General features: G+C 37.1%; 2 protein-coding genes across 2 annotated transcripts; one reads left to right on the top strand and one right to left on the bottom strand.

Moving 5' to 3' along the window:
• Positions 1 to 6,916: 6,916 nt before the first annotated feature.
• On the bottom strand, positions 6,917 to 11,073 carry LOC149177959 (uncharacterized). The gene is made up of 5 exons (XM_089421932.1): positions 9,758 to 11,073; positions 8,908 to 9,217; positions 8,459 to 8,686; positions 8,311 to 8,376; positions 6,917 to 8,227 (listed from the first exon to the last, which is right to left on the bottom strand). Exons 1-5 carry the CDS (start codon positions 11,071 to 11,073, stop codon positions 6,917 to 6,919), a joined length of 3,231 nt encoding a protein of 1,076 aa, XP_089278058.1.
• Positions 11,074 to 15,284: 4,211 nt separating this feature from the next.
• On the top strand, positions 15,285 to 16,240 carry LOC149177958 (uncharacterized). The gene has a single exon (XM_089423501.1). The coding sequence runs from the start codon at positions 15,462 to 15,464 to the stop codon at positions 16,047 to 16,049; it is 588 nt and encodes a 195-aa protein (XP_089279627.1). The 5' UTR covers positions 15,285 to 15,461; the 3' UTR covers positions 16,050 to 16,240.
• The last annotated feature ends 1,621 nt before the right edge of the window (positions 16,241 to 17,861 follow it).

Below are 17,861 nucleotides of genomic sequence, written 5' to 3'. Positions count from 1 at the left end.
AATTGTTGAGGGTCGAGTTGTTGTTCCATGATACCCTTAGTACAGGTAGCAAGACATGAGACGCTCACCCTAGACAGCTGGATGAGATGCATTGTTTCATGGGTAAGAAGGAGATGCTCCAGTTGAGGCATTTGGTGGGTGTACGAGTTGACGAACACCGTATTAAGGATGGTGTGGTCTACTGCCGAGGGAGAATATGTTCCACCCCTAGGCTCACACTTGGGGAGGTGATCGCTAGGGAGTTCCATGATACACCTTTTGTGAGGCAATATGAGGCGCTACATATGCATGAGGAATAGTGGATGGTAGGCCTCATCTAAAGGAGGGTGTCTAGACTCCAAGCAATGTTCGGGTGTATCATCAGGAGTTCGGATAATAGATTTCATTGTGCAATCTAGCAGGAGCAGGGAAGATTGGCATGCATGGGACATATTCCTGATACTTGTGGTCCACCTATGGGATACATACAAGGGTCAAAGATGAGGGCCAGATGGGATCTAGCAGATAGTAGTGCTATGCAAGGGAAACCCATGAGGAGTGGGAGTTGTGAGCTCCCAGTATGGCTGGGGGATCTGGGGATCCAGTTGGCAAGTGGATCACTCCACTTCTCGATTTGCAGGGTTACGATGGAGGGTGATCTGGTTCTTTCCCAGGCTGACACATGGGGAGTCATTGAGACCTTCATCCTATGGCGAGGAAGGTTGCTTCTCAGGATTGAGGCTAGCCATGGAATGGAGGACTCGAGCATTGCTGAGTTACTTTGGCAGGTGGGGCATAACACTTATCATGATAGATATAGTGGTTGAGCATTGCAGGAGAAGAGGATCCAGTATGAGCATGTTGAGCAGTCAGATATGATCGAGGTGTCATGATGTCAACAGATAGGTTCATTTTGCGACGGGCAAGGGATTCTGGCATAACAGAGCTTGGCAGTTCAACTATCCATAGAGGTGAGTTGGTTCCTAGAGGGGAAGGTCATCCAAATCTTCCATTGGGTTTTAACAACTTGTTGGTGATGTGGGGGACTTCACCAGTGTGGCAGGGTGATCAGTAGGAGGAGATGAGGGTTAGTACAGGTAGACAAGGATTCCATCCCACAAGGATTGGATTGCGTCTTCAGGGGTCTACTCCTAAAGTGCATGAGGGAGACTATAAAGTAGAGCCGTTTCACGAGGAGATGATCGGTATTTTATACTACCATGATGCTCTACTTAGTGACAACATGCAAGGGATGTCTAGTGCCTATGATGAGTTGGACAACGAGTGGAGTAAGGGATGCCTTACGTAGATCAAGATGGCTTGGGATCGTGGCAGGACGGGTTAGAGATCAGGGATGGCTGAGTGCTACATTTGGGACCCCGGTATTATGTGCAGAGACTGTTGGGGTCAGTTGAGCAAGAAGGTGCTTATTCAAGCATTGCTTGAGGACAAGCAATTTTTTGTGTGGAGGACTGGAATGTCCCCAATTAAATTAATTTTGATAATATGAATTTCTACGTTTGCAATTAGGTGTTGCAAAATAGTTTGTCATGTACACTTAGGAAAAGTGGGTGGAGGGAGTCCCCAACATTAGAGAAAATGAAAGATTAAATTGATAGTCAAATATGGGGCCCACATAAAGTACGCACTTGGGGAAGAAGGAATTCAAATTCCTTGAGGAAAATCAAATTGGTGGAGGGACCCACATGAAATGCATGGCCAACAATTATAAAATGAAGGTATGAGGGAGAAATAGGGTCTTTTGTCTATTTGAAAATCGAATTTGCCTTAACTGTTCAGCTGAGCCAACATTGTGTTGTTTAGCACACGAGATTCCCAAGGAAAGAAGCTCAACCTTTCTTCAGTGGACTTCGAGTGCCACCCATGGAAGGCTTTCCTTCATCACCAAGACCGAAAGAAGCATAGGTTGTATGTCATACACATTTCTAGAGTGTAACACGCAGTCCAAGAGCCATCACTGCGTAGAGGGTGAATTCACTAGCCATTTGGAGAGTAGGGATGTAGGGAAATTATCCCGAAGAAGCTAAAGGAGCATCCTTTCACCATTTTCAAGAGTGTAGAGGGAATCTACGGACAAGAGTGTCATCCCATACATAGCGCTCATTTCATCACATGCAAGACTGTGTATCTCCTCCATGATTGTGCAATCATTAGGGTGAGATGTGTTGGGGCAACATTATCCCGGGGATTTTGGCACTAGGGAACTAGGAGATCACTTGGAGGGCCATTTGAGGAGGATTGTTGGAGTTGTGAGTGCAGATATTAACAGGATCAATCACAACAACATAATTCGTATTTGGAGGAGGGCAAAGCTATGAAGGGTCAACTTTTGAAGGTTGGAACTAAGGGAAACTCTTTTTGGGTTTTTCTGGGTTTTGGGCAAGGATCACAATCCCAATTTCCTAGAATTTTCTGGGCACTCTAGAAGGGGAAAATCAAGGGGTGAAGTCAGACAACAGTGTAGTTTTGGAGCAGCAATGCAATTTTCTGGCGCTGGTTATTGGAGCCATTGGGCTTTTTCATACTCATTACTTGAAGCTTGTAGCTTACCTTGTGCAATTATTGGAGCCATTGGGCTTTCTCATACTCATTACTTGATGCTTGTAGCTTACCTTGTGCAAACCCAGGTGCACTTTCTCCAACTCATTTGTACCATTAATAAAAAATGCCCAATTTGGAGATTTGCAAGAATTTGTGGTTTATGTGTATGCGTTTTTGAATTTTTTGTGTTATTCATTTTTTCATGTCTTGTTATCATTGAAAAATTTCCACAAGGAACATTACACCTTAGTACTCTGAATTTTTTTGTGTTATTCATTTTTACCTGTCTTGTTATCATTCTAAAATTTCCACGAGGAACATTACACCTTAGTACTTAAAAATACGGCCATATCTACTCTATAAACTGAATCTTTGATTTAAACAAAAACCGAGGTGATTCCACCCAGGGGTTAAATTTGACGGGTGACCCTACCCGTCAAGGAATTTTTTTATGACGTTTTTATTTTTTAAACTGCCCATCATATGACTTTTAAAATTTATTTGTACAAGTTTCATCTGTGCTCTGTGAACTGGTTTGTTAAGAATAAAATCAAGCATAGCATATTTTTTTAATGGATTTACAGACTCACCGAAGCACATATCTTTGTGTTTAGGGAGGGAGTTTTCTATGTTAAAATCTATGCAAATGAAGAATAAAAGGGGCTTATTTTTCCATATGGAGCCCAAACTTTGCCCAAAGGATTTCGGACAAGCATTATGCCCTAAGTTTTTAGAGGGCCTAATCCAGAATTCTTTGGGGCAGTTCTTAAAGGTGGATGAGGAAAGACTCACAAAAATAATTTTTAATTTTTCCAGGATGTGTAGAGGTGGATCTGTGGATGAGGAAAGACTCACAAAAAGACCAACTAAATATTATGAACTCTAACCACTTAAAAAAAAAATTGTCCAAAAGTGTAGATTTGTGTTAGAGTTTCAAATACTTGTGTGAACAATAACGTTAAGGGACAATAACAGGAACGGCCTGCAAATACCTACCCAAACACCAAATCTAGAATTTTCTATAGTTTCAGGCTTCAGCAATTCCTTACTCGTCCCAGCTTTTTCAATAAGACGTAAACTGGCTATTAGTTCATCTAAAATAAAACATGCCTATTAATTCATATAAAATAAAATAAAACAGGAGTGCGTTTCAGACCTTATCCCAACTTGGTTCCACGTAATCATATATGATCCTCCACTACTAGACATTTGTGCTTTCTTTGGTTTTTATTCAAAATAATAAGCTTTGAACCAGTCAAAAACCCTATATGAATTTGAATGGGTATCAGGCACCATATATATATAAGGTATGACGCATTCAAATACAACTCCTTTATCTATAAGAGAATAGCTAATTGAATTTTAAACGTGGTTTGAACTGACCTATTTAATACTTTTTTCGTGCAACTTGTGAATTCATAAATAAGTTTTTAGTCAGCAAAAACGCGAAGGTTTTACCGTCAGCCTCGTCAGTTTATAACCTCACCTTTTTTTCATACTGTTTAATTTATGTCAAGCAATCTTAGGAAATGTATACTGATTCTTAAAATTATTTAATTGTACGTTAAGTTTAGCCTCCAGCGCACACAGTTATGTTTCACGACAAATAGCATCATCTCCGTAACAAGTTGAAGAATCTTGTTAGCATGCAACTTCCCTATGGCAGACAAAGAAAACCAGTAGATGCATATCAAATTCTTCTTTGGGATTTTGAAAACATGGTACGCATCAATGCTTACCTTCTGATTTGACAAAAGCACAAAATGTAATCCTGGAATGTTTTACTGAATTCCAAGACAAAACACTGGTAAACTAGATATCATAACGAAAATCAATGGTACACAACCATAACAGCAAAGCAAAACCAATATTAAGGAGTACCTACACTTGTGATGCAAATTATAGATGTTGTTTCTTCTTATCCATCTCTCCTCTATCCCAGTTTTTACATGTAAATATTCATCGTCAGAAGACATGCATACCCCCATTCCATTTTCAAATGAAGATATCCATATTTGGGAGGATATACATAGCAGAACCCAACACAAAATCTTTCAGAAAAATAAAGAGAGTTCCCTACAGCTCCCACTGTCAAGAGCACAGGGACGCTGGAACTCGTAATCAGAAAAAGCAAAACAAAAGAATTCAAAATACCTGATTCACGATGCACAGTCTACAGATCAGCGGGGTGCTGGCCGACATCGACGTTCGAAAGACCTATCTACCATAACCCAATTCTCCCACCAATTTACACACAGACAAGCAGTGAAGATGACTCTGAGAGTCTGAGTCACAACTTACAGGCTACAACACGCTGCACATCACAGATTCACAACTTACAAGTGATGGGCATTGGGGATTCGGTGAATCGGTGGTAAATTGATGGATTATTTCCCCGCGGACTCATTAATGGAATGGGATTCGGTGGTAAATTGATGGATTATTTCCCCGCGGACTCATTAATGGAATCTGATGGTAAGTTGGTAACTGGTAAGCGGTAAACCCGAAGGGCCCAATGCGAATTGAATGCAAAATCCGCACCGCAGATCTGATACATCATACGGTGATAGCATTAGCCATCCGATCACTGTCACACGGTACACCATATTAAAAATGCCATACGGTGATAGCCATCCGATCACTGTCACACGGTACACCATATCAAAAATGCCATAGGTTATAAACTTATATATATATATATATATAATTTATAAAAAAAAAAATTAAAACTTTTAATTTTTAAACATGCCCGTCAATATGACGGTTTTGAAAATGAATGACAAGTTGCGTATGACATGGAGGTTTTAAATTAAAACATATTTTACGGGGAAAAATGAGAAATACGAGCATACGGGCGTCAAATTTAACCCCTGATTCCACCCATCTAGACTCATTCTAGAGATTCGTTTGATTGATATTCATGTGATTGATATTTAATGTTACAACCAGATAAAAGAATTCGTACATGTCTAAAACAATAATATGAAAACTAACAATTAATTAACTTATTAATGTATTTTAATAGACATATAAGAGGTGAAGTCAAATACAATAATATGAAAACTAATAATTAATTAACTTATGGTACATGATATTAAATATATATTTATATGGTATGCGAGTTATAACCTAATTTTTTTAACTAATTTTTTTATTTCTGACAAATATATTTTTAAACCTATAAAATTATACACTTCATTGTTCTTTTCCAATCAGAAAATTGGAATATATTTTTCAAAAGATTGGAATATATTTTTCAAAAGAATAGAAAAATATTTTTATAATTATAAAATATTTGATTTAATAATTAAATATTTCAAAACTATAGTTATGCTATATAAAAATTTATAAATTAATTAAAAGTCAAGCATAGTTTGACAAAATTGATTGCAATATAACTTTTTTGGCTAGTATCAAGTTAAAAACTATGAAATAAAAAATAATATAATATAATATATGAATAACTATATTTATTGTTTTATTGTCTTGTACATTTTTTATTAGTAAAACTATATAGTAAAAATAAATATTAGAAAAGCGAGGTGTATTTTTATAAAATTTAGATATAAGATTTTTTTTGATTTTTTGTTTTTTAAATATTTTTTTGACAATTCAATTTTAAACAACATGAAATTAATCAGTTCATTTAAATGAACCAATCAAAAAATAAAAATTCAAATTTACAAAAAAAAACAAATTTATTTTTTATTTTCAAAATATTTAGTTTAATATTTATTTTTTTCAAACTTTTTTTTTCACAAAATTGGCTGTTGTTTATAATTCAAAAAAATAAAAGGAGGCAAAGCTCCAGAAGTACAAACTTAGAGCTTGAATGGAATGGCTGCTCTTCGACGATATTGCTACAATTTGCTATTCTCCGGAGGTTTTTAACTTGAGGAAGGCTGATACATGTATAAATCCGAACAAATTGGAAGAGGAGAAAACAAGATTTGCAAAACATCTTAATCTGTATTTAAAATTCTGATCTGCCACGCATAAGAATCCTCTGGAAACTTGATGAGTCTGTGGCAACTTGCACTTGAATTAATAAGGATCTCCAACATATAATTTCCCATGGTAACTTGGATATGAGAGCGATAGAATTGAAGGGCGATAGAATGAAGAGCGGCAACGATGAACAACACCTGAGTCCAGGCCATTGTAGCCAGAAAACTGGAAAGGATAAGGGACAGAGGCACACGGTGAGACTTCTCGAATTTCACTAGAGAGAATAGGAAGCAAAGGGCAAGAGGAGTCAGAAGGAAAGGGGCACAAGACATATGGCAGAGGAGGGAAACCAAATCAGAATTGTAGAGGATTTGGACAGGGGGCTCCTTAGAAGGTCGATCAGAAGACGATCTTAAACGGAATAGCATTAGTCAAAAAGAAGATCAGGGAAGATATTGAAATGAAACTTTGTTATTGCAGAAAAATTCCCTTTGGTTCTGGAACAAGCTTGACTGGCGAACTTGTCTGCTTCTCGGTTTAAAGTGCGGAGGACATGAAAGAGTTTTATCTCCCCAGATTGGCTGATCATGCTTTGACATCTACTGATGATTCGCTGAATATGGATATTTGAGGGCATTCTCTTGCTAATCATGAGACTGATGATAATAGCAGAGTCCCCAAAAATCCAAGCTTTCTTAATTCCAAGGTTTTGAAGTTGGAGCAGGCTTTGATAGAGAGCCAGGGCCTCAGCTCTATTATTGGAGAGATTTCCCAGACCCCACTCAAAGGAAATAAGGGGGTCTCCTTTAGGCGAATAGATGATTCCCCCTGCTCCCGCAGCTCCCGGATTAGACTTGGAGGCGCCATCGAAGAAGATGATATGAGTGTTGCTGTTGGAGATCCATTCAGTGAATTCACCCTGCTTTAATCTTATTTTCCAGTTATGACCAGAGGTATTGGAATAGCTATTGTAATTGACTGCTGGAGAGAGGTTGCTACACTTGTCTATCAGATTCTTGATAAAATCTCTCTCTTCGCTACAGAAGCTGGCCATGTCGATTTTCTTAGAATTCTTGGCAGCTATGGTTTCTATAGCCAGACTTTTGGCTTTATTGCAAAGATGTCTGGTTAAAGTCTCCTGGCCCCTGAAAACCTTGCGGTTTCTTGCGATCCAAAGTTTCCATAAGAGAGCGTAAGGGAGGGCATCCCATACCCTCTTGACAACGCTATTTTTCTTATTTGGCCATGGATAGCTTTTCTTCCAGATGCTTAGGGCTTCGCCAATGGACTGATGTGAATTCCAGGTGAGTGGGACAAAGGGGACTATACCTTTCCAACAGGAGATGGCGAAAGGGCATGAAATAAAGAGATGTTGCATGGTCTCTTCAGCTTCAAGACAATTCGGACATTGAGAAGGGCCCAAGATGCCTCTCTTTTGCAGATTTTCTGAGGTGAGAGTCTTCCCTTTTAAAAGGGTCCATATGAAGAATTTAACCTTGGGAATGGCTTCAGCTTTCCATGTTGCTTTCCAATACGTCCATGGAGAAGTGGGGAGATCCCTATTGCACAAAAAATTATAACCTGCCTGAATTGAATAGCTTGAACCCGTAGGATCCCAATGGAAACCGTCAACACCATTTTTAGTTATAGGTGCGATGTTGTGAAGATGGTTCTGGAAATTATTAAAGGATTCTTTGAGATGATCAGGGATGGGAGGGAAGCTCCAGCCTTTCCATGCCTGCGTTTTTGTGTCCCAATGAGATATTTGATTTAAGTGATATAGTCCCTTGCTTTGGAAGTAGAGAATGATTGGTTCCATACCTGTAAAGCTGCTGATGGCTTTATTTCCCATAATCTTATCGCTTGCAATGCTGACTTTGTTCCCACCTGTGGGAACCATTGAGACATTTTGAGCCATAAAAGAAATGGCTTTTTTACAAAGTCTCCAAATACCTGTGCTGCTCCTTACCGGAATTTCACTAACTAGCAATTGTTGCCTTGGAGTATTAAGATATTTGACCTCAATGACTCTTTTCCACCAAGCTTGCTGCTCCTCTAACAATCTCCAAATAAGCTTGCCACCAAAAGCTAAGTTAGTGAACAATGGAGATCTGATTCCAAGCCCGCCTTTTTCCTGGCTCTGAATAACTTGTTTCCAGCTGACCAGGTTAAATTTTTTCTTATCGTTCTTTCCTCCCTGCCATAAGAAATGTCTAAGAATACTTTCCATTTTGTGATGAAAAGAGGTAGGCGCCTGAGCTAAGGAGAACTGATATAAAGGAAGCGAAGACAGCCCAGATTTAAGGAGCACCATTCGGCCGGCTGGGTTGAGCCAGAAGGATCCCCAGTTGTGGACTTTTTTTTTAATTTATCAAGAATTTTGTCCCAGATTTCGGCTCTAGCATGACCCATGCTTACTGGCATTCCCAAGTAGCTGAAGTGGTCCCATTTTAACTTGCACGACACCCCAAAGATGATGGATAGGTTTTGGAGAGTTTGGGCTGAAGAATTCCAGCCGTAAATGCAGCTTTTGATATGGTTAATCATTCCTCCAGAGTATCTCATATACTTATCAAGAAGGAGCTTGAACCTTCGAGTAATTATTGCAGAAGCTCCTCCAATCAGCAGGGTATCATCTGCAAATTGAGAGTGATTGATGTTTTTCACTCCATCTTCAAATTTGATTCCGATGATGAGGCCTAGTTGTCTCTTATGATCAAGGAAACAACTGAAAGACTCAGCCATTAAGATGAATAAGTAGGGAGAGAGAGGACAACCTTGCCTCAATCCTCTTGAGGATTGGAAAGCAGGGTCGGGTCTTCCATTGATGAGAGGGGCGATCCAAGGTCCAGATATGCAGGTTTTTATGAGGTTAATGAAGGGGGAAGAGAAGCCCATTTTTTGAAGAGTAGCAAAGAGAAAGGAGTGCCAGACTCTGTCAAAGGCATTAGCCAAGTCTAGTTTCAGAATGAAGCCCTTTTCCTTTCTAGAAAGGCTTGAGTGAATGGCTTCCTGGACAAGTAAGATAGAGTCAGAAATTTGTCTGTTGGCCATAAAACCGCCTTGATTTTCAGAAATAAGGCTTGGCAAGAGAGGCTTTAGTCGGGAGGCAAGGATTTTTATGAAAAAATTATATGAAGAGTTGCATAGGGAAATAGGACGGAAGCGGGAAAAGGTAGAGGGGTAGCTCTCTTTAGGGATGAGAACAAGATGGGTTGAATTTGTGAAGCCTCCAATTTTATTTTTCCTTTGTATCCATTTGTAATACTTGATGAGGTCCTTTTTGATGGTTTCCCAGAATTCCCTGTAGAAACAGATTGGGAAACCATCCGGGCCTGGAGCTTTGTCAGGTTGGAGGCACCAGATAGCTCCCAAGATTTCTTCCTCTTTAATCTCTTCATTCAGTCTTTCATTGGCTTCTGCTGATATTTTATTTGGCATATGCTGTAAGAAATCAGTGTAATTCTCCTCTTCCCCTTTTTCTGTTAGGAGCTCTCTAAAATGTGTTGTAGCCGCGTTTTTAATGGAAGCTTGATCATTGTGCTGGTTACCTGCGCTGTCTATAATAGCTGTTATATTGTTCCTAATTTGTCTAACAGTTGCTTGCTTGTGGAAGAAGGATGTATTCCTATCCCCACTTTTCAGCCAAACCTGTCTTGATTTTATGCGCCATTTTTCTTCCTCTTCTCTCCTGATGCTGTAGAGTTGACTGTAGAAATCCTCTTCTTGACTTTTACTTGCTTGAGTGTATTCTTGGTTTTCCATAGCATGGTGTAAATTTTCAATTTTAGCTTTTACATCCAGCTTCTTTGCTTCTGGTTCTTTATATTGGGATTTTGCCCAGTTCTTGAGAGCGTGCCTGACATTTCTCAATTTGCTTTCCCATATATAGCTGGGTGAACCTTCTATATGCTGGCGCCAAGTTTGCTGGACTAGAGATTTGGCAGCCGAAATATGATTCCATAAGGGGCTATATTTAAAAGGGATTGGCCCCAGGGGACGATGGGATTCAAAAGCTAAAACAGTGGGATAATGATCTGAGATAGCGAAGGGGAGAATAGAAGCATGAACAACAGCAAAAGATGAGAGAAAAGAAACATTTACCAATATTCGATCCAGCCTTTCCATTATATTATTTTTGCCAAGCCTGCGGTTGCTCCAGGTAAACTTGCGGTTCTTTGGGACAATATCAACGAGATCTGTGAGCTGCATAACGTGCTCCAACTGATTTTTGAAGGGGTCAGGATTGAAGCTACCGCCACGCTTTTCATTAGCGTGAAGGATAAGGTTTAAGTCGCTGCCTACAATTATATTGTTGTTCTCTTCCTCTGCAATGTTGTTGCTGAGAGATGTCCAGCAAGCCTCCTTATCTCTGTAGTGATTCGGAACGTAGACATTGAAAATGATTAGCTGGTAACTGCTCATCTTATTCTGCAAAGTAGTCTTTATCCAATGTCGTTCCACTGTTTCTGCTATCTTGATCCATTTGTCTTGGAGCCAAAGAGTGGCGATTCCTCCTGAGGCCCCTCTAGATTCGCACACACATCCTTGATAAAATTTGTGCTTCTCAATAATTTGATTCATCTCTGCCTGTCCCAGCTTTGTTTCTTGGAGTAGAACTATCTCTGGTCTTTCTTGGTTTAAGAGATCTTTTAAGGCGTTTGTTTTGGTGGGGTGCCCCAATCCCCTGTTGTTCCAGGAAAGCATTTTCATCATTTCAATGGAGTGCGAGGAGGTGCTCTTCCTCCCAGATCTTTATTTGTTGAGTCCTTGTTTATCTGCCCTTGTATATAAGATTCTATAGGATTCTGAATACCCAAAGCTATGTCTTTTTGTGCATTTTCGTCTCTATGTTGTTTGGTCAATTTTCGTCCAGGCTTCTTTTGGTTTTCAGGAATGGATCCATGCTCTTTGGAGCTGCTTCTAGTGGTTCTGGGAGGGGGGGGATCAGAAGGGAGGGAAGAGGAAATGGACAAGGGAAGGGAAGGATCAGAAGGAGATTGAATCTTAGGAGAAGGGGGATCCTCGGGTTGGGAAAGGAGGTGAAAGGGATTGGAAGAAGGAGAGGAGGAGAGGGGATCAAGCCGGCTAAGAAGGGGAAGAAGGGAAGAGGAGGGGGGCGGAGAAGGGGGGGAGGGGTTGGAAGGGGGAGTGGGAAGGGGACGAAGGGAAGGCCCAGCATCATGAGGAGGGATGGGGTTAGGGGTTGTCTTTTTTTTTTTTTAACTCCTTCCCATTGTTCTTCCTGTGGAGAATTGTCAACATTAAGAAGTTTAGAGCATCGATTTGCAAAGTGACCATATTCATGACATACCTTACACTTGAAGGGAATCTGCTCGTAGTCGAGCTACTGAATGTGTGTCCAGTCATCCACCTTTAGCTTGATGGCTTCTGGCAAGCCTTTCCCCAAATCAACTTCAACGCAAATGCAAGCACAGGCCTGCATGTTATCTTTAGGTTCGCTCCGGTCAATATATTTCCCTATAGCACTCCCTACGGCGTGCATTGACTCATCTCCCCAGCAATGCAGGGGGAGGTGTGGAAGGCGGACCCAAACAGGCACAGCACTAGGGATGTCCAGCTTCGGATCAAAATATGGAGTCCACTTATTATGGTACAGTCCTCTGGAATCCATGAAATAAGGACCATTTCGAAATATTAAATCCTTATCTTCCTTGGTTTCAAAATGGAAAGTAAAATATCCTTTTCCACAAAATCTGATAGAGATTTTCCCTTGAGTTTTGTCTGACCAGTTCCTTTCTACCCACCTCTAGACAGTTTTAGGAGAGGGCCATAGACCTGTAAACTGCCCAATAAGACCTCTTTCAGCTAAGGCAAGCGCAGCCAGACGAGGCAAGGTTGGAGGCAGAGAGACTTCCTGCAACCCTTCCAGTTTTTTAACAAACTTCGAAACAGAGGGACGATTTCGCTGAGGCGGAAGAGAACGCACCAGGTCAGAGAATGCTTGCTGGAAGGCATCCTCCGGTGGCGCCTCCGGAGGGGCCATAACAGGCCAAGAACAGACACAAAAAGACCCGCGAACAAGGCAACCAGGAGCAAGGATAAAAGCCCAGCAGCATGAGCTGCCAGGCGGGAGCCGTCAAAGAAATGCAGGACAGAAGGGGAACAGGGCGCGGGAGCACCGGATGCCCAGCAGCAGAGCTGCCAGGCAGGGGCAAGCTGAAACTCAGGGCCGAAGGGGCAGGGCGCAGAGGCTCCAAAGCGCGCGCAGACATTCTCTTCAGTCAACCAGTGTTATTTTTTTTTCAAACTTCTAATGAACTATATAAAATCTATTTAGAAATTTCACAACAAAAACAATATAACCTTGTTTCAGCGTATAATAACTCATTTGTAATAAAACAATTAATATTTGAAATGTTTTATTTCATGAATCATAACTCTAATTAACTTTAAATTAAATCATAGTTAGACATAATTACGCTCTTAATATAATAAAATTAAATTTATGTTAAAATTATAAACCTTTAAATTTATTTACCGAATTATTTAAAATTGTATTAAATTTAAACGAATAATTTTAAATATAGATTTATTTTTTTAAATAGAGATTTATATTCTTTTAATTATTTAGATATATGGTTAGATTAATAAGTTATTGATTTTTAATTTAAATTAAAATAAAATAATTTAAAACAAAAAGGCTTTAACTTTATATTTTTTTTTAAATAGAGATTTATATTCTTTTAATTATTTAGATATATGCTTAGATTAATAAGTTATTGATTTTTAATTTAAATTAAAATAAAATCATTTAAAACAAAAAGGCTTTAACTTTATATTAATGAAAAAAAATGTTAAAATTATTTAAGAATTATTATAATAAAAAAATACTAATTAATATAATTAGACCATCAATATTTTATATTATTATAATTGAATTTTTTATATTCATGGTAAATATTATGGATGAGATTGCAATATATAACAAATAATCGACACTTTTTTATTTATATTATTTCAAATTTAATATAAAAATTTATTAAATATATATAATAAAAAATTACAAATAAATATTAATAAATATGGAATAAACTTATGATAATTGTAATAATTTTCTAACAATAAAATATTGATAATATATTTATTTCACTTTCTATTTAATCTTAAATAATAATATATTTATTTCACTTTCTATTTAATCTTAAATAATCATTTAATGAAATTATAGTGAAATTAATGATCATTATTGTACATATGTTAAAGATGAAATAAAATGTGCACAAACACTTTTCAATAAACTCTTAGCTTGATTAATAAACAACTAATGTTACATTCAAAATTATCTATACATTTATCTCTATTTTGCTCCAAAGTTATTTAGTCCATTAATTGCTTTCCTTCCTCCTATTCAAATGTGTTTCATTATTAAATTTATGAATCTATTCATTTAATGCAAATATAATGAGAATAATGATCATTATTTGGATAATCTCATAAGCTAAAGATGAAATAAAAATGTGCACAAGCACATTTCAATAAACTCTTAACTTTTGTAAGAAATGATAATCTTAAAGTTAACATTTATCCAAAATTATCTATGTACCTATAGTTATTTTGCTCCAAAGTTATCTAGTCCATTAATTCATTCTTTTTTGTAGATAAGCACCCACAGGGGATTTGAACTAGTGACCTATGGCAATGAATGCCTTAACAATACACCTATTCACTGTCAATCCAAAACCCCATAGACTAATTCCTTCTTTTATTCAAATATGTTTCACTATTATATTTTTAAATTTATTCAAACATTCAATAATTAATATCAATTACTTTTTACACCAAGGAAAAAACAAAAAACAAAAAACCTCATATTACACTTACCTATTTTACTTTATACCAAAAAAAAATCCAATAAAAAAAATTCAAATCATAATAATATTACCCTACTTCACAAAATTAGAAATCCTCAAACATCCACTCGAATGTTGCCACGACCATTCATACGTCCAACGACAATCAATCCTTGTGACCGTCTTGATAAATAATTGTATGTCATGGAGATGCTAAACTGATGGTCTTCCATGATATTATATAAATATAAATAGATGTTAGATGCTTTTGCTTTATTTGAAATAAAATTTTAAATTTTAATATTAATACCTATATCAATCCAAACCAATAGAGAGAAAAACAAAAAACATCTAAAACAATCTAGAATAGATATTTCCCACACCCTTCAGAATTTAATTTCTTTACGGTACTCAAAGTTTGAAAAATGTACCCAATCTCGAAATGAAAAGCCAATAAAATAATGGATTAATCTGTGTAATGTTTGGAGTGTATATGTAAAACAATCTAGAATAGATATTTCCCACACCCTTCAGAATTTAATTTCTTTACGGTACTCAAAGTTTGAAAAATGTACCCAATCTCGAAATGAAAAGCCAATAAAATAATGGATTAATCTGTGTAATGTTTGGAGTGTATATGTTCAACCTCTTGTGCATTCAAAATTTTCAAGATTCTTACGATTATGATTCAGTAAAATCCAACTACTCTACATCCATGATGGAGATGGAGTTAGTGGAGTAAGTGTCCAGAGAATGTCAACATCAGCCAATGAACATCATTGATAGTGGGGGCACTGGTTGGATTGAGTCAACTTTATGGAATCGTCAAAGTCGTCGGTACACTCATCTGCATCCGCGTTTGGAGTCTTTCGTTGCGTTTTCTGCAACCATCTCGATTGTGGACGCCTTCTTCCTAATTGTGTTATGTATCATCTACATATACTGATATGCCTCATCTTCTCACATCAAACCAACTACCCATTATCACTATCCCCAGGATTTCCTCTCCAATACTCTCAGAGGCCAAGAGTTACCGCTCTTTCGCACAGAAATCCGTTATTATTCCCTTCAATCAGGCTAGCGCTGAGAGGAAATAAATAGATCGATTTGTAGAGAGAGGCGGGTTATATAAAGCTTGAAATCAAGAAACAAAAATCAATGGGGAATCACCTGTGCTCTGCTAAACTGTGCAGAACCACTGCGGCAGTGAAAGTTATACGGTGGAGCGATGGTAGCATTGAAAAATTTGGGGAGGCAATTAAGGTGGGAGAGCTTATGGTGGACAATCCCCAACAGTTCGTGTGCCATTTCAATGATCTCCAAGCAGGGCGTCGCATCGCAGCACTCCGTGCTGAGGAGGATTTGGCGTTGGGGGGCGTCTATGTTCTTCTGCCAATGCAAAAATATTTGCGGTGTGTACTAACGTCTTCTGACATGGCCTCGCTTAATTTGTTAGCTTCTCAATGCAACTCCGCCGATAGAAAGCATTCCTGTAACTCTAGAGTTTTTCCAGCCGTTGGTGCTGGCAATTTATCTGTTTTTTCTTCGAACAATGGCAGTGCCGAGAAGACAAAGCAATTGCAAACAAAATTAACAGATCTGTTGGTGGTGCCAAAGTTGGAGTTAAATGAAGATGAAGAGCAGGCGACGGAGTTGGGGTTGAGCCAACACAGGGTACGCGGTTGTAGGTATTGGAAACCAGTGCTTGAGACAATAAAGGAGTCCCCGCGTGTTCGCACACGCTAAAATCGCGGAAGGTCTCTCACAGATTTTGATCGAGCTCGTTCTTCGCCACATCACATATGAGAAATTATGGAGCAAAGATTGCGCCAATGCAACCACCGAACCATCGCAAACCAAGTTTGTGGGAATTGCATTCAGATGTCCAAAAGGTTTTTGACATGGAGTTATACCCCAATTAAATTTCCACAAACTAAAACTTGTGAGTCAAAGAGAATGGTAACTTTTAACTTTTGGTTCACTCCAGTTGATAAAGGGATGACAATGTTTGGAACAATCTACATACTCATTGGAATAAGCATTTTTTCGAAACATTTTAATACATCTTATTTACAAAAGATGCTTTTAAAGCGTATACAATTTAAATTGATTTTAATAATGAAGTGATTATAACTATCCTTAATTCATCAATTTTGGTTTTACAAATGACATCAAAGTTTTTTTTGTTGAGGTACACTACAATTTTCGTTGAGATAGTGATTTTTTAGTTTTAATCTGGTGAATTATTATTATTTTTTAATTTGAAATTAAGAGTGTTTGAATCATTTTTTTAAGGGGCAAATGGATTCAATACGCTCAAATGTTTTTAAAAAAAACTTAAATTTTGAAGTTTAATTTCCAATTTTTTTTTTTCAAAGCTATATTATAGCATCTTTAAGTTTTTAAAATTTAATTAAAAATTAATAGTATATTTGTATGATCATTCATATATATATATATAATTAACCCAATATTATAAATAATGTGAACCAGATTACTAAATGTGTATATATATATATAATTAACCCAATATTATAAATAATGTGAACCAGATTACTAAGTGTGATTGATGCAAAATGTACTTATATCAAACACAACCACAACTTTAATATAATTTTTTTTCAAATTTATTAGTATAAGAACATTAAGAAACTCCTTTGAAAGTGAAGCCTAAAAAACAAATTAAACATATTTCAAGAGAGGCTAATGAAAAATTTTAGATCCATAAATAAAAGAGCTTTGCCATTAATATTTGAGAGATTTTCCTAAAGTTATTTTGGTGACAATTTGGTGAATAAATTGTTACTGAGAAGATAACAAATTGGAAACAATATTTTGTTAAACGGAGAATTACTTTCTGAAAAATCAACTCTATTGAATTTTAATATTTACAATCAACTATTAAAATTTTGTAGGATTAAATTAAATGATTCTATTTAAAGCTCTATTAAATTTTTTCCTATATAACTATGGAGGTTTTAATATTTTTTCTACTCTATAAATATAAAGTATTATTTTTCCACTCTAAAATACATAAATATTATTCACTACCACACAAATGGTCATTGTAAAATACATAAATATTACCCACTAAAATGCAAGCACCCGTGAACATGAGGGGGTACAACAATTCAAGGGTGTGGATTAGGGTTTTGTTTCTACAAGCTTAACCCCCTAACTTTATAAATTATAATCAAAGAAGTGAAACTCTCCATCCATGGAGGCTAAGCACATTAACATACTACCCCATCAATGCCATTGATTCTCATAAACAATATTGTTTCATTGTATTGCCCATAATGCATAGTACTCCATATGGAGAAAGACTAAAAATGTGAATGTTAGGATGAGAAATGGGATTTTGATTGCATTGTGCATGTATTCTTTTTTTTTGGTGGGCTAATAGCAATGGCTTACTTTTTTCTCTTTTTATTCTTCTTCCATTTTTTTTCTTCTTTTTTCTTTCTTTCTTTCTTTCTTTCTTTCTTTTTTTAGTACGAAAAAGCATAATGTATTATAATATAGGATCAAAATACAGATATAGACATCATTCATCCC

Source organism: Pinus tabuliformis, chromosome 4_1 (genome assembly GCF_031772625.1).
Source record: "Pinus tabuliformis cultivar Carrire ecotype Pingquan chromosome 4_1, CPIR1, whole genome shotgun sequence".
NCBI lineage: Eukaryota > Viridiplantae > Streptophyta > Pinopsida > Pinales > Pinaceae > Pinus > Pinus tabuliformis.
The sequence above is the reverse complement of the archived record's forward strand: the minus strand, read 5'-3'. Positions and strand labels throughout refer to the sequence as shown.

What these genes read in the sequence shown, in the direction of transcription:
- LOC149177959 (XM_089421932.1), bottom strand. Translation starts at nt 11,073, where the DNA reads ATGAATCAAATTATTGAGAAGCACAAATTTTATCAAGGATGTGTGTGC. An exon ending in ATCAAAAAGGACCTCATCAA is followed by an intron (nt 9,218 to 9,757) that starts GTATTACAAATG and finishes TGAGTCTTTCAG; the next exon opens with TTGTTTCCTTGATCATAAGA. An exon ending in TCAGCTACTTGGGAATGCCA is followed by an intron (nt 8,687 to 8,907) that starts GTAAGCATGGGT and finishes TTCTTATGGCAG; the next exon opens with GGAGGAAAGAACGATAAGAA.
- LOC149177958 (XM_089423501.1), top strand. Translation starts at nt 15,462, where the DNA reads ATGGGGAATCACCTGTGCTCTGCTAAACTGTGCAGAACCACTGCGGCA.